Below are 17,718 nucleotides of genomic sequence, written 5' to 3'. Positions count from 1 at the left end.
GGTGAGGAGGTAGGGGGAGAGAGAGACAAGGGGACAAAGAGAGAACCTAGTTTATTTATTCCTTTGATGCAGCATCTAAATGTGCTATGTAAACTTACAAATATATTCTGCCTGGATTCATTCTTGCCCATTCCTATGCTTGCTGTTAAATAGACATGCACATATATTACTGTGCATATATAGTCTATTCTGAAACTGACCTTGCTATGATATGTTATAGTCCATATACAGCGTTTGGAGATCTGGAAATATTTTTACATGGTCTTGGACTTGAGCATATGACAGACTTATTAAAGGTAGGATTTCATATAAAGCAGAGTAAGTTTTATATATGTGTGCTTATATTAGAATAAAATTAAATTTTAGTTCACAAGCATGCCATTTATTTCTCCTTCATTTGTAGAGTACCCTGTTTTAAATTTATAATAAGCACTTCCAGAAATTGTTAACCTAGGAATTTATATAAATTAGAATCTGTCTGAATTTTACATCATCTATCTGATATATTTTTACACATTTAAGCCCTATGTTTACAGCTCTTGTGTTTCTTGTGTGGAATACATGCATGATTTTTAACCACACAATCCTGTATTAGATATTTGCTCGATTATTAACTGGAATATTCTACTTAAATATCAATTTTTCCTTAAGGACAACTGTAGGTTTACATGAAGATTAAGTTAGGTCACACACCAATAACTATCTATGCTTTAAGCATACATAGCAGGATTTGAGTAGATGACAATTGTTACCAGGTAGATAAGGATACTGAAGCAAAGAACTGTTCGAGATAGGTTCTCATAGGATTATGAACGTTGGTTCAGGTATTTCAGAGTTGGATTCATTGTATAATGCTGAAACTTCTATCTGAGGAAACCTTGGGTCAGAAATCATATTGATAGCTTAGTCTGATGCCATGTGAAATATAAATACTCGTAAAATATAATTTCTGTCCAATTTCCAGAACATTATCTTTTTTCTAAGCGAATATGAGTGCTAGTCATTTTCTTTAATTCTGGGCAAGTAGATACTGCTTGCTTTTGTGTGTATATACTATCTAGCCCGTGATGTAGCCGTTAAGCTGCATACCCTCTGCAAAAGCGGGAACTATTTGAGAAAGCAGTTGAGTGACAGCTGCTCTTTCCTTTCCTACCTTGCTTTGAATTTTTCACACTGAAAGGTGGTGGGATTTTTGCCTTTTGTACAGGAAAGGGATATAACTTTAAGACAACTTCTGACCATGAAGAAAGACGAGCTTACAAAGGTAAGTATCGCTTATAAAATGCCAGATGTATTCTTTTATTTTTTCGCATATTCTTTTATTTTTCTATTTTAAAAATTCTAGGGCTATGTAGACTGATCTTTTGTAAATTCTTGGTTAGGAACAACAGTGGATTACCATGTGTAAATTGTACTGCAATACTAAGTTGCTTAAAGAACATTACAGAGTTAGAGCATGGGGCTTCCTAGGATTGCTACTATATCTCAACTAGAACTACTACTCGTTTGCAAATGGGAAGTGGATTTGTAAAACAGATGACTTAGAAGTAAGAGGCAATTTTTAATGTGGGCATATACATTTATCTTCTAAATCAGCACCAATATGTTGTCATCTATTATCATTAATAATTCAGAGTAGGTGTGGGGAGTTTTAGAGGTACTTTGATAAGGAGGATACTTTAAAGTAATGATCTTGCCTTAATAACACATTGGATACTTGGAATCTCTATTATCACTAAAAACCAAAATAACAAATTTCTTAACTAAATCCAGGAAAGAAATTTACTTTAACATTGAAGGTAAAATACAGGTAAAAAAAATTAATTTTCACTTATAACTAATAACACACTAAACAATATTTTGAAGGAAAACTATTTGCTATGTGTTTTAAAATGATAATATTTTAAATTCTAATAATGTCACTTTTGAATCCGTCACAGTTATCATTATACATTGCAAAAAAATGATTATAGTTAACTATATGCCTAAACCATTTATGATATAATTTTGTTGAAGTACAAGCAAACAATATATTTAAGTGTATTATTTTCTAATATTTGTCTGTTTTCCAAGATATAAATTAACCTAGAAAATGGCATTAGTAGTCTTAATGAAATTATTCAAATATAACTCTCGTACTGAAACTTTGGATTATTTCTCCTTAGAATGGAATTACCAGTAAAGATCAGCAAAAAATTCTGGCTGCTCTCAAGGAACTGGAAGTAGAAGAGATAAATTTTGGGAAATTACCTGAAGTGGCAAAGCTGGAAATCAGGTAAAATTATTAGTTTATGTTGATGTCATTTATAATCAAGTATTCTTTTTTAGCTTAGTGCCTAAGTATTTGATTTGATGCTACCATTTTCCCAGGAAATAGGTTTTTAGATATACAGTAGTGTATCTATTATTTAGACCAGGATGCACTTTATAAAGTTAATTTTCATAAAATTATTTTGTAAAGAATCAAAGCAGTCTATCTTGTTAACTTTCATAGAAACAATTTGTATGTCTTTTTTATTGCATCTTCCTAAATCAAACCATATAAAGATACCAAATTTTCCTAGCATAATTCTCATTCTCTTTAAGTCATATTAGATGCCAAACTGAAAAGTATGAATCATATTCCAATTGGTAGAGTGATTGCCATGCAAACATGAGGACCTGAATTCAGTCCCTAAAGCTCCCCAAACAAGCCCTGCATGATGGTATACACTTGTAAACTAAGTACTGGGGAGGAAGAGCCAGGCAGCTCCTTGGAACTCTCTGGCATAGCCTACTCAGTGAGTCCCAGGCCAGCAAGACATCCTGTCTTAAAAAAAATAAAATAAAATGGGCAGTTCTTAAGGAGCAATGCCTGAGATGCCTGGGGCGGTCCTCTGGCTTCCATATGAAGTACATGTACACATGCATACACACACATGCACACAAATACACATGTATACATACACGGACACTCACACAAAAAGAAGAAAAGAAAAAATGGTAATATTTTTACAATGGTCACAAAGAAACCATTTCTCTTGAGTTCATTTCCATTTCAAGCTTCACTATGTAAGAATGACATCTGAGTTTATGAGAGTATTACTCTAAGTTTCTCTTTGGTGTTTTGTCTAGTTTAGGTGTTGGGGTGACAGCGTTACAAACTGATTAGGGAATTAATATTCTCCTCTGCTTTCTGGACAAGCTTGTGGAGACAAGCGTTTTTTTTCAAACATTTATATAAATTTCTCCCCTGAAACTGTTGGGCCTGGGGTTTCCTTAGGGTATGCTTTTCATCATGATTGTGTCTTCTTTAGTAGTTATAAACTATTGAAGCTATAGCTATTTTATTTTGGCTTTATTTTAGTGATTTGTGGTTCTCAAGGACTTGGTCCCTTACTAAGTGGTTGAATTCACAAGTATGCAGGGTTGGTCCTATTTCCTGCTATCCTTTTAATAGCTGTGGACTCCATTATAATATCTCATTTCATTACCAATATTGATGCTTTCCTCTCTTTTTTATCTCTTTTAGTCTTGTTAGAGGTTTATTAATTTTTAAATAGATGCTCCTTTTTTAATTTAATGTTTATTTTGTGTCTGTGGGGGGTAGGATTTGTGCATGGCACAGTGTTCATGTGGGAGCAGAGGACAACATATGAGATTTGGTTTTCTCTTATCACCATGTGGATCCCAGGGTTTGAACTTGGGTCATCAGGCTTGGCTGATGCTTTATACACTGAGCCACTTCACCAGCCCATACACTTTCTTTTTGTTCCATTACTGCTTTTAATTTCATTGATTTATGCTGTTACCCTTGTTGTTTTCTTCATTCTGCCTGCTTTGAATTTATTTCTATAAGTGCATGAGATAGAACATTTTGATTTCTCCTTCCCTCCCTCCCTCCCTCCCTCCCTTTTTTTGTGACAGGATCTTCTATAACCTAAACAGGCCTCAGACACTCAATCTTCTTAGCTTCCCAAGTAGAGATTACAGGTGCATACCACCTTGTAATGTTGATATTTCTTTTTGATTTCTTAATATTTCTTTTTGTTATATAAGCATGTGGGTGGCCATTTGTATTTTCTTCCCAACATGGATGTAATTGAAAGTCACAAAAATTTTAATACATTGGATGGTCATTTTCATATACTTTTATGTATAGTGTTTTTCCTTCAAGACTTTGTCTTTATTCATGTATTATTTAAAAGTATGTCCTTTGATTTATGTATGCTTAGAAACTTTTCCATTGACTTCTAGTTTGGTTCAGCCTAGTAACTGTGTGATAGCTACAAAGAATAGATAGAATGTAAACATAGGCTAGAAAAGCTGAAAGGCTTCTGACTTTTAAGTTATGATTGACTATCTGGTACATTTTGTAAATATTTTCGTATGTCAATATTACCTGTATTTAAAAATAAAACACATAGATTTTTGAAATCCTAAATAACACATAACAATTGTGTGTCCTTCCAACAGCAGGGTAACTTTGAACACCTGTTTAGCAACAGCAGCAGATAACCAGCCTTTCTGTACTATAGAAAAATACTTACAAATGCAGCCTTGGCATCATTTATGTGACTATGATTCAAGTAGACTTCGGTGTTGTTTTAGAGCTTAGAGAATTTTTCCAAGAACCTATTTATATGATCCTGTTGTCTTAAAGCCTATTAAAGAGGCCATGTTATAAATACTCTTTTCCCATTGTTTTGTATTAGTTTGCCTCCATATAACAGAAAGGACTTAAGTATTTGATGGTATCATTTCTAGATAATATCATAGAATCTAAATATTTAAATGCATTATATATGTTCTCAGGCATGAGGTTTTTAAATCAACAACCCTTCTTAAATATCTCTGTTGTTTCGTCATTGTTTCTAATAGGCAGTATTTCAGGTCCTTGGTGACTAACTTGTAGATTAGAACCCCCAATGTTACTTATTTTTATGATGAGAGTTGCCTATATAAATGTTTTTGTGGGCTTTAATAGACTTAAAGAGTGTAGAATCATGATTAGCTCACTTATTAAAACTGCTAAATTTTTAAAAAAATAAAAATGTCAAGCACATATTCCAGGAATTTGACCTTGTTATTAAATCACAGACTGTTTACATGATTGTAAAGACAAGGTTTTGCTTCCCATTTGTTTAAAGCCATCCTTTAAAGAAGAAATTAGTCATTAAGTCATAAGAAAACTAACAACAGGAAAAGTTGAATTGATTGATTGTAATCTCCTGATAATTTTATTTCAACAATTAAGCCACTGATTTATTTTAAAATACGTTTTGCGTGTGTCAGATTTCTAAAATAATCTGTTATGAGAATGCACATGTACTATTCATTTACTTTGTTATGCCTTGGCATGTTTGTAGAATTTAAATTGTAAATTTAAATATTAGTTTTGAACAAACTAACCAGCATTCAGCAGTTTCTTCTCAGCCATTTTTTTTATCTCTGAGCTACCTAAAATCCACTTGATTGTGTCAAAAGTATCTCACAACTAAGTTCATCAAGAAACTACGCCCTCTCAAAAATCTGTATAGGTCTGTATAGGTCCAATGTGTTATGTGGAATATACTGTTCATGCCTGTTATTTCTAAACATTATAAAATTGGAATTTCTAAATAATTAACAGCAAAGAAATGATTGGCTTAGATTGAAACTTAATGTCACGGGGAAATATCCATAATATGTTAAAAGCACAATGTAAACTGGCATATTAAATATTATATTAGTTGTAGAAATCCGTAGAAGAAATACTGGAAAAAAATTATCTATCTTTGATTTTTTTCATTTATTCTACAATAAATATATAGTACTTCTATTTATAACACATTAATCACAGATAATAAATTTTATCTAGACTTTAAATTTTTAAGATATGGCCTAATCTACTTATAAATGTTAAACATCAGCCACAGTGAAGTTTGGTTCTTTTTTTTTTTTTTTTTTTTTTTTTTGGTTTTTCAAGACAGAGTTTCTCTGTGTAGCTTTGGAGCCTATCCTGGAACTCACTCTATAACTCAGGCTAGCCTTTAACTCACAGAGATCCACCTGCCTCTGCCTCCCAAATGCTGGGATTAAAGGCGTGCACCACTACCACCAGGCCTCAGTTCTTGATCATTCTTATCATTAGCTTTCCTCCTTGTTACTCTGAGACCAGGCTAGAGGAGCTGCTCCAATCTGGGGCATGTTCCTCCATGGCAAGAGAAGAGCTATGACATAAACAACCAGCAGAACTAGTCAGTGACTCTCAAAGCTCAGAGGAATAGGAATTTTGCTGTGAGATCATGTTTCCTAGGAATGTCAGAAGCTATACCCATGAAGTCTCACAAACATGGCTGCCTAAACAGAAGCTGAATAAGGATTATACCAACAGACATGTTAGTGTGGATGGGGAAGGTTTCATGAGGTCTCAACCTACATGAAGAACTACAGGCAACTAGGAATGTTGAGAATAGGAGAGTCTTTCCTGGGGAAGAGCACACCAATTGCTTATCCAATACCAAATGGCTACCCCTAAAAGCATATACATACACATAACATTATACAGACTGAGCAGATTGTATATATGTATTTAGAAGTGTGTGTGTGTGTGTGTGTGTGTGTATACTTATATGTATGTATATAACAACAGTTAATGAAAAAAGAGGGCATAAATTTGAAAGAGATCAAAGAGACTGTTTAGAGGAGGAAAGTTAAGGGGAAGTGATGTAATTATATTATAATCTCAAAAGAAAGCTTCACAGTCTTATTTTATGTGCCAACATAGATCACATTGTCAATCCTTGTGTTACTGGGACATAAAATACAATCCCCTGAAAAGGAAAAGATAGTTCACACACACACACACACACACACACACACACACACACACACACTTGATCAAATAATTTATCTTACCATACCTTTGTCATATCTGCTTATTTAGAATTCCTTAAATGTAAATAAATTGTTAGGGCTGCATGCAACATTCTATAGGTTGTGTATTGTACAGCACTGATAGAAGATACCATATGCATGCTATATGATATGATTGGTGCTCTCTAGAGCCGTGATTTATGTAACTTGCCTATTACTGTTCAGTGGCCTGAAAAAATTATATGTCAAAAGAAAGTCTCATGTTTTCTTCTCATTTATTATCTTAGTTACTTTTCTCTTGCTGTGATAAGACACTGTGGTGCTTTAAGTAAAAGCATAGGTTCATATATTTGAACACTTAGTCACCAGAGAGTAGAACTGTTTGAAAGGATTAGAAGTGTGTCACTTGGGGTGGGCTTTGAGGTTTCAAAAGCCCTCACCAGACCCAGTGAGTGAGTCTCTGTCTCTGTCTGTCTCTGTCTCTCTATCTCTTCTCCCCCCCACCTATTGATCAGGATGTGGAACTCTTAGCTACTTCTCCAGTATCACATTGGCCTGTGTGCCACCAGGTTCCCTGACATGATGATAATGGACTAACCTTAGAAACTATAAGCAAGTACCCAATTAAATGCTATCTTTTATAAAAGTTACCTTGGTCATGGTGTCTCTTCACAGCAATAGAACACTAAGACAGACTCCATGACCAAGGTAACTTATAAAAGAAAATGTTCAGTTTGGACTTATGGTTTCAGAAGGTTAGAGTCCCTGATAGCAGAACAAAGGCATGAAGGTAGCAACAGTTGAGAACTTATATCTTAATTCTTGAGCAGGAGGAAGAGAGAGAGAGAGAGATACTAGGAATGGCACTAGTCTTTTGAAATCGCAAAGCCTGTCTCCAGTGATACAAAAGACCACACCTCCTGATCCTTCCCAAATAGTTCTACCAGAAGGGGACCAAGTATTCAAATATGTGAGCCTTTGGGGCCATTCTCATGCAAAACTCCACATTTAATATGACTGTAATTATGTAAGTGGTACTATTCACTTATTTTAGTCGAGTTGCTTACTGTGTTCAGAAAGTGCTCAAGACTTTCTATTTCACATATATTATGGATAAACTGTCTATAATTTTATACTTACTATCAGTTGATGTTTTAAACTATAATTCTCAGTGAATACTAATTTCCTTGAACTTGTTACATTAAATACATATGGCATTAATAAATCACCTGTTGAATACTTACTGTTTTTATTGATAGTAAACAAAATTCAAGTATCAGAAGAGCACTAAACTCTAAATTATATGCATACTGTATACAAACGTCATATAGACACGAATCAACAGGAGTTACCACTCTTGTTGCTCTGCATTTTCTTCTGTTCTTTCTAGAGTAAAAATCAGAACATGTAATAAAGAAAAAGAACATGCATTTTGAGAATACTTTTATAAACACTGTTTCCGTTGCTAAAAATAAAGCAGTAAGACCTTAAAAATATGTATTTTTTCACTCTGGTTTTGAAAGGATCCAAACAAGGGGGGTGGACCAGACCTATAGCCCTTGTGCTTGGGGGGTGGACACAGAGAGTCAGGAATTCCATGCATCCACAGCTACATAGTGAGTCCCAGGCCAGGCTAGCTAATGAGACCAAACACAAAAGAGAGGAAGCAGCCATGGAGTCAGTGCCTAGAGAGAGAGTCTGTACTCTTGTGTTTTGTTTTTCAGTCTGATAGCTAACAGGCTTTCTTGAAAGGAAAATGCTGTGTACATCCTACTGAAGTGTTGTAGAGAATAGTTTGTTTTTAGTTTCATGGGAAGTCGACACTGTTTCTTTATAGACTTTTATCCTACTGTGTAAAACTCTACAGTATTTGGCCAGAGATTACATAGAAGAATGTTGTTTGGAGTTAAAAGTAGTTTTTGGTCTCATAGTTGAGGATTTTTTTTTTTATGATTTCTATTTTAGTAGATACTATTGACACATTATACAGATTTTGCCCCATTTTTCTAAAGTGTAGTAGCATTTTATGGTAATGTGTTCCCATTTTATCCATTCAAATTGTATCTTTCTTATTTCTCTGAATTACTTATTTAATTTGACGGTTATTTGTTCTGTTGGATTGTGTGGGTTGCACTGTGGTTTCCACTATAGATTGGCCTGTCAGTTACTAAAACTAGTCTAGTCCTCTCATCTCCTATCTAAACTGCTAGATATTTAAGTTACTCAACCATCTTTCCTGCAAAGTTTTCCCTTCACTGGTCAGCTCCGATTTCCTTCTGCTTCCCAGGCTACCTTTCTTTTCCCAAACGCTGTGTTTACTGCTCTCAATTCTCTTCTCATGTATCCTTTTTTTCTGTCATCTTCAGAATCATAGTTTTGATACTACCACTACCTGGTTTGTGCTCACAGTCATGCTAGAAGGACTAACTAGTCTAGTTAGATGCTAGTGAATATAAGGTAAGTTTTTTCTTACTGATGTTCCCTCACTGTCTCTGAACTGTATCTCGTCTCTTAGAGTATAGATCTCAGAATAGACATGGGTCGAAGACTTACACTTTCTACTGTTTACTAATTGTTAACCACCTGCACGTCTCATATCATTGAAGTTACACCATGACTTATCTCACTTGGATGCGAGCCTTTTGCTAGACAGAATGCCAGGTACTTTATATTGTTTTCTTCTGTCCTCCTGAAAGTCTTGTCTCCATTCTAGAGACTTGGAATTTTCTGACTTAAGATTAGGCTTGCCCAAGATCTGAAAGCTCCCTACACGTGGATGCTGAGTCCAAACTCAGATCAACCCAACTCAAGAGTCTGTGTCCTTAGTTAGGCTATAATGTTTTCTCTTCATCTTCTTATCTGCTCTTACCCATCCCCAAAATCAGTTTCTTGCTTAATGATACGTCCATCTAATGAAACAAAAAATGAAAACCATCCTAGGTTGTTTTTGTTTTACATGCATTTCTATTTCTTTTTTTTTCTGGTTTATTTCCTAAAAATTTCTAAAAACAATTCTGTTCCTCCTTTCAGTTCTTTACCTTAAGCTGTCTCTCTCTGATATGGAATTTCCCAGTTCTTCCATTTTTATGTTACTTTAATCCACAACAATCACCAAGTAAAATTTATACCAAGTTTTGACTTTCTCCCTTCCTGTTTGAACTCCTTTAGTAACCTTACATTATGAGAAACAGAAAATCCTTTGGAAGGTCGTTACATTCAGCCTGTGGCTACTCCTTCTGACGATTTTACTTTAGTCAGGCCTTAATCGCTCCTCCACTTTTGCACGTTCATATTTACCAAGTCTTTCTGTCCGGAAATTCTTCCCTTCCTTACCTAAATGAAAAACGTATTATTTGGCTCCAAGTTCAGTCCAAGTATCATTTCTATCAGCTGTTTCTAATTTCTTATTCCCACGATAGTATGTAGTACTAAATTAATTCTCTGTGAGTTTTAGATCATTCACCAGTGAACAAGTGTTAGCCACCTCAGACACTGGTAGGGATAAATAAAACAATCATGTAAAAATAATCAGTGCAGTATCCTCCATGATAGCTACTCAAATAATGGTTCTTTAAATCTTCTTTCTTCGTGTATCCCTTCACATAATAATTTCATGTCTGTATCTCACCTTGGAATTTGAGATTTTTGGAGCAGGGGCTGTGAATCAGTAGCAGAGCTTATCTGGCAAATGCAAAGTCCAGGGTTCAATTTCCGTACCACAGAAACTTTGTAATAAATAAGGAGTGGTAAAGGAAATCATTGTTCTTGGGAGTCAAGGTTTGGTTTTCTTTTACATGTAGTGCATATTTTAGTTCCAAATACATAGTGAGTAGTCGATAATTTTTTAGACCTCATTAATGTTAGAAGCAGGCTGGTAAAGTGAAGTAAAGCTCTCACTGGTTCCTGTTTGTCTCCTTTCTTCAGTGGTGATGAGTTCCTCAACTTCCTTCTGAAATTAAACAAGCAATGTGGCCATTTAATCACAGCTGTGCAGAATATTATCACCGAGTTACCTGTAAATTCTCACAAGGTATTTAAGCAAGATTTGCTCCATGCAAAGTGTGAGTGTTGAAGAACAGTCTAGGTGAATTCATGATAACCCATTAGGCAGTTCTGATCTGACAAAATCCCACCAGTTGTTCAGCATGAGACCCAAAGCAATAAATTTCATATTCTCTTCTACATTTAATTTATTATAAAACCTTCTACTCTCAGCCTCAAGCAAAGGGAAAATAAGGCAAACCAAAATCTAAACTGATCTCTGTTTTGAACTTGTCATTTGTTGTTAATGAAGATTTAATTGATTAAAATGAGAAGTGTTAGGAAACCCAAGTGAAAGATGAGGCAAAATGAATGTTATTTAAAAATTACATTGACGTATAGTTTTTCTTAATTAAGGAAATTGTAAATAGATACTGACTTAAAGAAGCAGACTTTTTGATTCTTTCCTTATTTTGTTGTGCCTGTTTGTCTAGAAGGAAAATTTTTAAGCAGACTTGTTTTCCTATGTTAATGTGTACTAGCCTAAGAATGTCACTTTTTAAGTTTTTAAAAACTTATTTATTCACCACAGATACTACTAATATCAATTTCTACACATAAATATATATTTAGGAAACTAATATAGCAAGCTGATTCAACTGTTTGTATAAGATTACTGACTTATTTTTGTTGCCAGGATTTATTCTGTGAACAAAAAAAGGTCAATTATATAATGTAGTCTTTTAGAATGTCAAATAATCTTTGTGCATATAAATTGTGAAAAGTCATTTCTGTTTTTAATGTAACTTTTGGAAATCTCAACAGATAGTGCTAGAGTGGGCTTCTCCCAGAAGTTTTACTTCCGTTTGTGAAGAACTGGTCAGTAATGTTGAAGATTTGAATGAAGAGGTCTGCAAGCTGAAGGATTTGATTCAGAAGGTATAGATTTAACCTCCGCATGGCTGGGACTCTTTCACAGCAGAATGTTAGATCATGAAGCAGTTTAACAAGGACGCCAGTAGGCACATAGAGAAATGGTACAAGGACAGTTTGCAGAGGGAGAGGATCACATAAGAAACAGGTACTGGTGGCCATTAAAGGAGCACGTGCTGAATGAACATGTGCTTCCTGTGCTTCTGATCAGCAAGAAAATGTCCCAATCCAGTGATGATCTGTCTAGAGTTCATTAGACATACCCTCATGGGAAGCTGTTTGTACACCACCTAGAAAATAGTGCTACCTTAGGGGTAGAGTGTTTGCTTAGCACATGCCAGGCCCTTGGTTCAATCCTCAGCACAGAAAACAGAGAAAATAATGGAAAATAATTGAAACCATTTATCCACTTGTGAAAGATAGAAATTACACTATTACTTATAACTGTACAAATGCAAAAAGGTCCCATGAAATACTTACTAGCTCTATTAATGAGATAAGGTTGGCAATGAAGTATTATTTCTACTCCATATCATCTCTTATAATTTAACCATTTTTAGAATGTGGGCATTTTTATCTGTCTTTATATTCATATAGGAATGGCATATGTCTGGATTTAAGGCAGGTTGTTTTTCCCCTTTAAAAAAATTGTCTATACCTAGGTGCAGGCTACTGAAATAGCAACCTTTATTGAAGCTAGAAAATAAAGGGAAACACTCTGAGTTTCCTAAAAAACTCACTGTGAGTCCCTGTCAATTTAATAAATAAGTTTGATGTCAGCAAAACTTTTGTGATACATCTGAAATTTATAGTTTTAGCCTAAGATTCATTTAATATTTTCATCAATGTCTTATCAAAAAATTTAAAAGCAAACTTCATGTTCAAGGTAATATATCATCTCCCTTATTAAAATATATTTAATCAACAGAAATCTTTTAAATCCAGAACAAAGTTGTGAAGCAGATTCTGTAATAGTGGAATGAGGATGCTTTAAATGAGAAACTAAGAAATACATTTCAACCTCTGAAGCACATCAACTCCTTTCCAGTGACAGAGGTGCTTCAGGAGTTGTATTGTGTGTGACAGTCATTCACTGACCAGATGCTGAGAGCCTACACAAGCTAGTAGAGCCTGAATTTGCTGAGAGCACAAAAATGATAGCGCCGTTCATCCTTATTTCCTCCATCTCATCTAGAATGGAAGGAAAGTGGGATTGACCCAACATGATATTCTTCATGAGAATCCAAGGAAAAGCAGAAAGATTTGTGTATAGAAACTTCCTTGAAAGCATCACTTTAAATGTAGGAAATTCCTGAAAACATATTTGTGGCAGGAGTGGGCACTCATTTAACTTTTCAAACTAAAACATGGATGTAGGTAGAGCAGTTAGATGCACTTAGAGAGAAAGAACCAAGAATTCTTTGTCAGATAAAAGTAAGAAGAATTGTTTTAAAACTTACTGAATCTAAAACATGATATGATTAGATACCATCATATTTAATTTAATATATATGCCTGTGAAAAGAATCTTCATCTTTTTTTACTACATGGGTAGTATTTTTCCTGTGAACATTATCTATCTAGAATTCAAAATTTCTGTTTAAAAACTGGCCTGGAAATATGTTGATTGGCCCATAACATTGGCACTTACTATTCTTTAGTCAGAAAAGTCTTAATTTTTGAGCAAATGAATGGACTGATTTTTCTAAATTAATCTTACATGAACAGTACTTGTTGTAATGAGACTTTACTCAGAAAATTGGAGAGCCTTTTGTATTGCGGAATATGTTATCATGCTTTTTAAGCTTTTGGAAGTTTAAAATTTATTAATAGGAACTTTTCAAAGAAGTATACGAGTTATCACAGATAAGTGGATAGAGGTAACAGAGAGAGTAGGAGAGGTCAAGGCTAGCCTTTAACACCACATCATTCTCTTTCAAACCAACACACTGACAACTCTTGTTAGGAAGGGTCATTGGCTAATAAAGGAATGACTGTCCCAGGATTCAGTAAATGGAGCATCAGTGTCAAAAAAGAATCTGTTGCTGAATGAAGCCATTTGGAAGTTAAACCAAGATTATGGTCTTAATGAGATTGGCATCAGAGTCTATTTTTCTACTATAAATTTGAAATTAATTTTGCAGACTTTTAAATTAAATATTTACACTGTAGAATTTCAAAGTCATTATTCCTGCTATTGTTGAAAGTATTTCTATCGTCACCCCAGTGCAGGATGTTTCTAGTAAATATCACTCCATGAATGTGTCCAGTTCTTTTTATCTTTTAAAGATCTTTTGCTTTCTGCTCATTCTCCTCCTGACCCATTCCAGCAGCCATCTCTCACCTCTTTCCCCCCGCCCCTGGGAGGCTGCTTCACAGACAATGTCTCTCTCTGTGGGAGTGTAGAAGCAGTCTAGGAAATTGACTCTCATTGCTAAGAACTGCTCTATACATTCTTGGACACATTTGTTCCTGCAGTTACAGCACCGTGTCTTCTGATGTTTACTAAACTTCTCTTGTAGACTGGCTATAAAACTGGCTCTGTCTTTTATGGGATACTAATCAAACTTAATACAGAAGGAAGTAAATTCCAGTTGTAATTCATTAGAGGTAAAATAGAAACTTTAAGTTGACGTGAAAGGAACTTTGCCTCGTGACATAAAAACACTATTTTAAAGTGTGATAATCCATAAAAGTATTTATTATTACTGTAAAAGTAATAATCATCTATGAAAGGATTCTGGTAAGAGGCATATATGTTCACTTTAAATCTGTCATGGAGTCTTGAGAAAAAATATCTAAATCCAGTGAGTTAATATGAACTTTTTTCTTCAGATGTTTTAATTTTCAGTATCTTGTCCCCTAACTCTTGTCTCCCGTACTAAACATCAGATGCAGAAGGAACGGGAAAATGATCCAACTCATGTCCCATTAGTAGAAGAAGTATCTACGTGGAAGAGTCGAATTTTGAAGAGGTCAGCAGTTACAGTCTGTGGATTTGGGCTGCTGCTTTTCATCTGCAAGCTAACTTGCCAGAGAAAATAATCCTAATATTGATTTAAGTTATGTATGTACATCTTATTCAGAGTGTCCTAGCATTGCTTTTAATCATTTGTGGTACAACACAGCTTTATTTCCTTGTGCATACTCCATAGGAAAAATTATGATAACATAAAACAGAGTTTTTCTTTAGAAGGTGACTTCAGTTTGAATTATATAGTTTATTACATTTTTATGTTAATTCAATCAAGAAATTATGGCTAATTCTTTCATTTAAACCTGACTAAATCACATGCAAAATAAACGTTTGGTATTCTTTACATTCAGAGAAAGTGTGTTCACTTGTCATAAAGAAGTTTAGAGTGTTTGTGAAGAGTTCATAAGTTGATATTCCTTTTAGGCCTTATTCACTTCTGGTTATTATATAATAAGGATCATCTTACTGCTCATTTATTTATATGACATTGCTAATAAAATTATGAATTATTGTGAAAGTATCAGAGAAAACAAGATAATAGTAAAACATGAAAATCTTTATAAATACTTTTTAAAAATTTTACATGCAGAATAAAAAAATAAAATTAAGAAAAAGTATATAAGGCATAAAATATGTTAGCATTATGGAAAGTATTTTTGCTAAATATCCTATATATAGTATTTTAGGAATATTATGAAAATGAATGGCATTTGGTATATAATTTCTGATCTCTAAGAATGTATATATTTTATTTTTCAATTTGAAATATTGATATTCAGATTTTAAAAGTGAACTGTAAAAACAGCAGGACCCATTTAGCGGGTAGTATGGTATCCAAATCTTTGCTGACTTAGTGCCGTACTGAAAAGGGCAGTTATCTACTGTTAAGATTAACAGCCAATGGAGTGGAGAACTGCAGGATGAGAGGAGAGGGTAAGGACTGGAATGAGTAGCAGTTTCTGCCTTGTCTTAATCCCAAAGCTGCTAGGTTCCAACGCGTTCTGCAGAGGCACTCGGTTGTGTGTCATTGGGAAGTAATTACATGGTGAAGGGCATCCAACACTCAACTGTTAAAGCAGGCCTGCTTGTTGTGATATCTCCTATTTAAGCAAGTTCAAGACATAGACAGAAACATGGGATTTGTTTTAGTACATGGTGTATCACTCCCAACACACACTTACAAGAAGTCATTTAATACACATTACTCTTATTTTTCTTTTAAAAATAAGTTATGGAAATGATAGGCATTTTACCTGATTAACCACTTGGTGGTCTTTTACTTCAGTGCACTTTAAAAAGAATGCTTGGTCTTCTTTTGGTTGAATGTGTTACTACTGTTTTTACTTAACAAAATCAAGCTCAATATTCATCTCTCAGTTGTGAATTTACATTACTTGTTTTCCAGAGTTATCAATATAGTTCTTTACAATGGTGAAGTACTCTGTTCCAGTGTTCTTCAAATGTGAGGACATTAATACTATAGATTTAGTGGCAGCCACGTCTTCTGAAAGTCTTATTCCTGCCTTGGCAAATACAGTGTGATTTCCAGATTACAGGCTAAAAATAACTAGGGCATCATTTTATATTTGTTGAAATTCTTCTCCAGGTAATGTATCAATAGAATTAATAAGGACTTCCTTATGATTTAAAATCAGTTGATATCTGGAATGTAATTCTCTTCTCACTCTGATTAGTTGACCTTACGGGCTTGAAGGAGTGTAAATCTTTACTGCTCCTAAAAGAGGGAATTTGGTGCCTCCTTCAATGACAGAGACAGATGTTGTCATTGGAAGTTACCTTAATTAGTCTGAATCAGAAAATGTTCCTTTATTTGGAACCAATTTTGGGATTATAGCCATGTGCTGAAATGAAGTATCTGAATAGTGAATACACTTCCCCTCAGTTTGGGTTTCTACTGCTGTGATAAAACATCATGATCAAAAGCAACTTGGAAAACAAAGATTTTATTTCCACTTAAAACTCTCAGGTCATACTCCATCACTGAGAGAAGTTAGGACGGGACCTGGAGGCAGGAACTGACACAGAGGCCATGGAGGGGTGCTGCACATTGGCTTAATCCCCATGGCTTGCTCAGCTTGCTTTCTTACAGAACCAGCCCACCAGCCCAGGAGTGGTACCACCCGCAGTGAACTGGCCCCTCCCATATCCATTAGTCAAAAAACTGCACCACAGGCTTGCCCACAGACCAGTCTCATAGGGACATTTCTCAATTGAGGTTTCTAACAAAATGCCAAAATGACTTCAGCTTGTGTCAAGTTGACGTAAAACTAGCCAACACACTTGCTTCTTCCATATTACCGCCATCTTTAAGACAGATTTGTTGTCCTCAGCACATTTTTACTGGTTCCTTCTGCTCCCTGGCTGCCATAGGCAGAGCAACTTCACTCTGTCTGCATTCTCAGCCATGGTGTTTTACCTTTCCACAAGCCTAAAGCAATAGAGCCAGACCTCTGAAACTTTTGGCCAAAAATATTTTGCTCTTGAATTGCTTTGCTCAGGTACTTTGTCATAGTCATGGGAAATCTAATACAAGAGAGAAAAAAAGTACTGGAATTGGGTACACCTTGTCTGACCATAGGAAGTTCAGAGAAGTTTAGAGAAGCCAGCTAGAAAAAGCTCAGAATGCTAGAAGCAGAGCTTGGCTGGCAGTTTTGGTGGGAGCCTATAAGAACCAGATTTGCCAATAAACATGTAGACAATAAAGGCTTTACCTATGAGGTTCCACGTGGCAATGAGAACTCTTGTGGATTGGCATTTGTATTAATTCTTATAAAGAACTTAAAGTTTCTCTGTATCTCTAAGACTTTGTGTGAAGCTTAATTTAAATATAAAAGTTCACAATGTACAAGCTGTAGTATGAGTACAGCTAGCTGCTTTTAGCTAAATTTACTGTGAGAATTGTGAGCAGAAAGCAGAGGAGGAAGAGTGGGAAAAGTTATAGGTTGGCCAGAAAGGGGCCTGTAAAGTTG

At 34.9% G+C, this 17,718-nt stretch overlaps 1 protein-coding gene across 2 annotated transcripts in view; it reads left to right on the top strand.

Moving 5' to 3' along the window:
* Window positions 1–15,073, top strand: part of Asz1 (ankyrin repeat, SAM and basic leucine zipper domain containing 1) — a 42,703-nt gene extending 27,630 nt beyond the window's left edge. The window contains exons 8-13 of one of the 2 annotated variants that reach the window (XM_059257410.1): window positions 221–296; window positions 1,208–1,264; window positions 2,166–2,275; window positions 10,762–10,867; window positions 11,644–11,757; window positions 14,644–15,073. In XM_059257410.1, coding sequence (XP_059113393.1) covers window positions 221–296; window positions 1,208–1,264; window positions 2,166–2,275; window positions 10,762–10,867; window positions 11,644–11,757; window positions 14,644–14,796 — 616 coding nt within the window. In that variant the 3' untranslated portion in view covers window positions 14,797–15,073. The remainder of the gene's footprint in view (window positions 1–220; window positions 297–1,207; window positions 1,265–2,165; window positions 2,276–10,761; window positions 10,868–11,643; window positions 11,758–14,643) is intronic. The other variant, XM_059257412.1, reaches the window with a different exon arrangement.
* Window positions 15,074–17,718: the final 2,645 nt, after the last annotated feature.

Source organism: Peromyscus eremicus, chromosome 3, assembly GCF_949786415.1.
Source record: "Peromyscus eremicus chromosome 3, PerEre_H2_v1, whole genome shotgun sequence".
Taxonomy (NCBI): Eukaryota; Metazoa; Chordata; class Mammalia; order Rodentia; family Cricetidae; genus Peromyscus; species Peromyscus eremicus.
The sequence above is the reverse complement of the archived record's forward strand: the minus strand, read 5'-3'. Positions and strand labels throughout refer to the sequence as shown.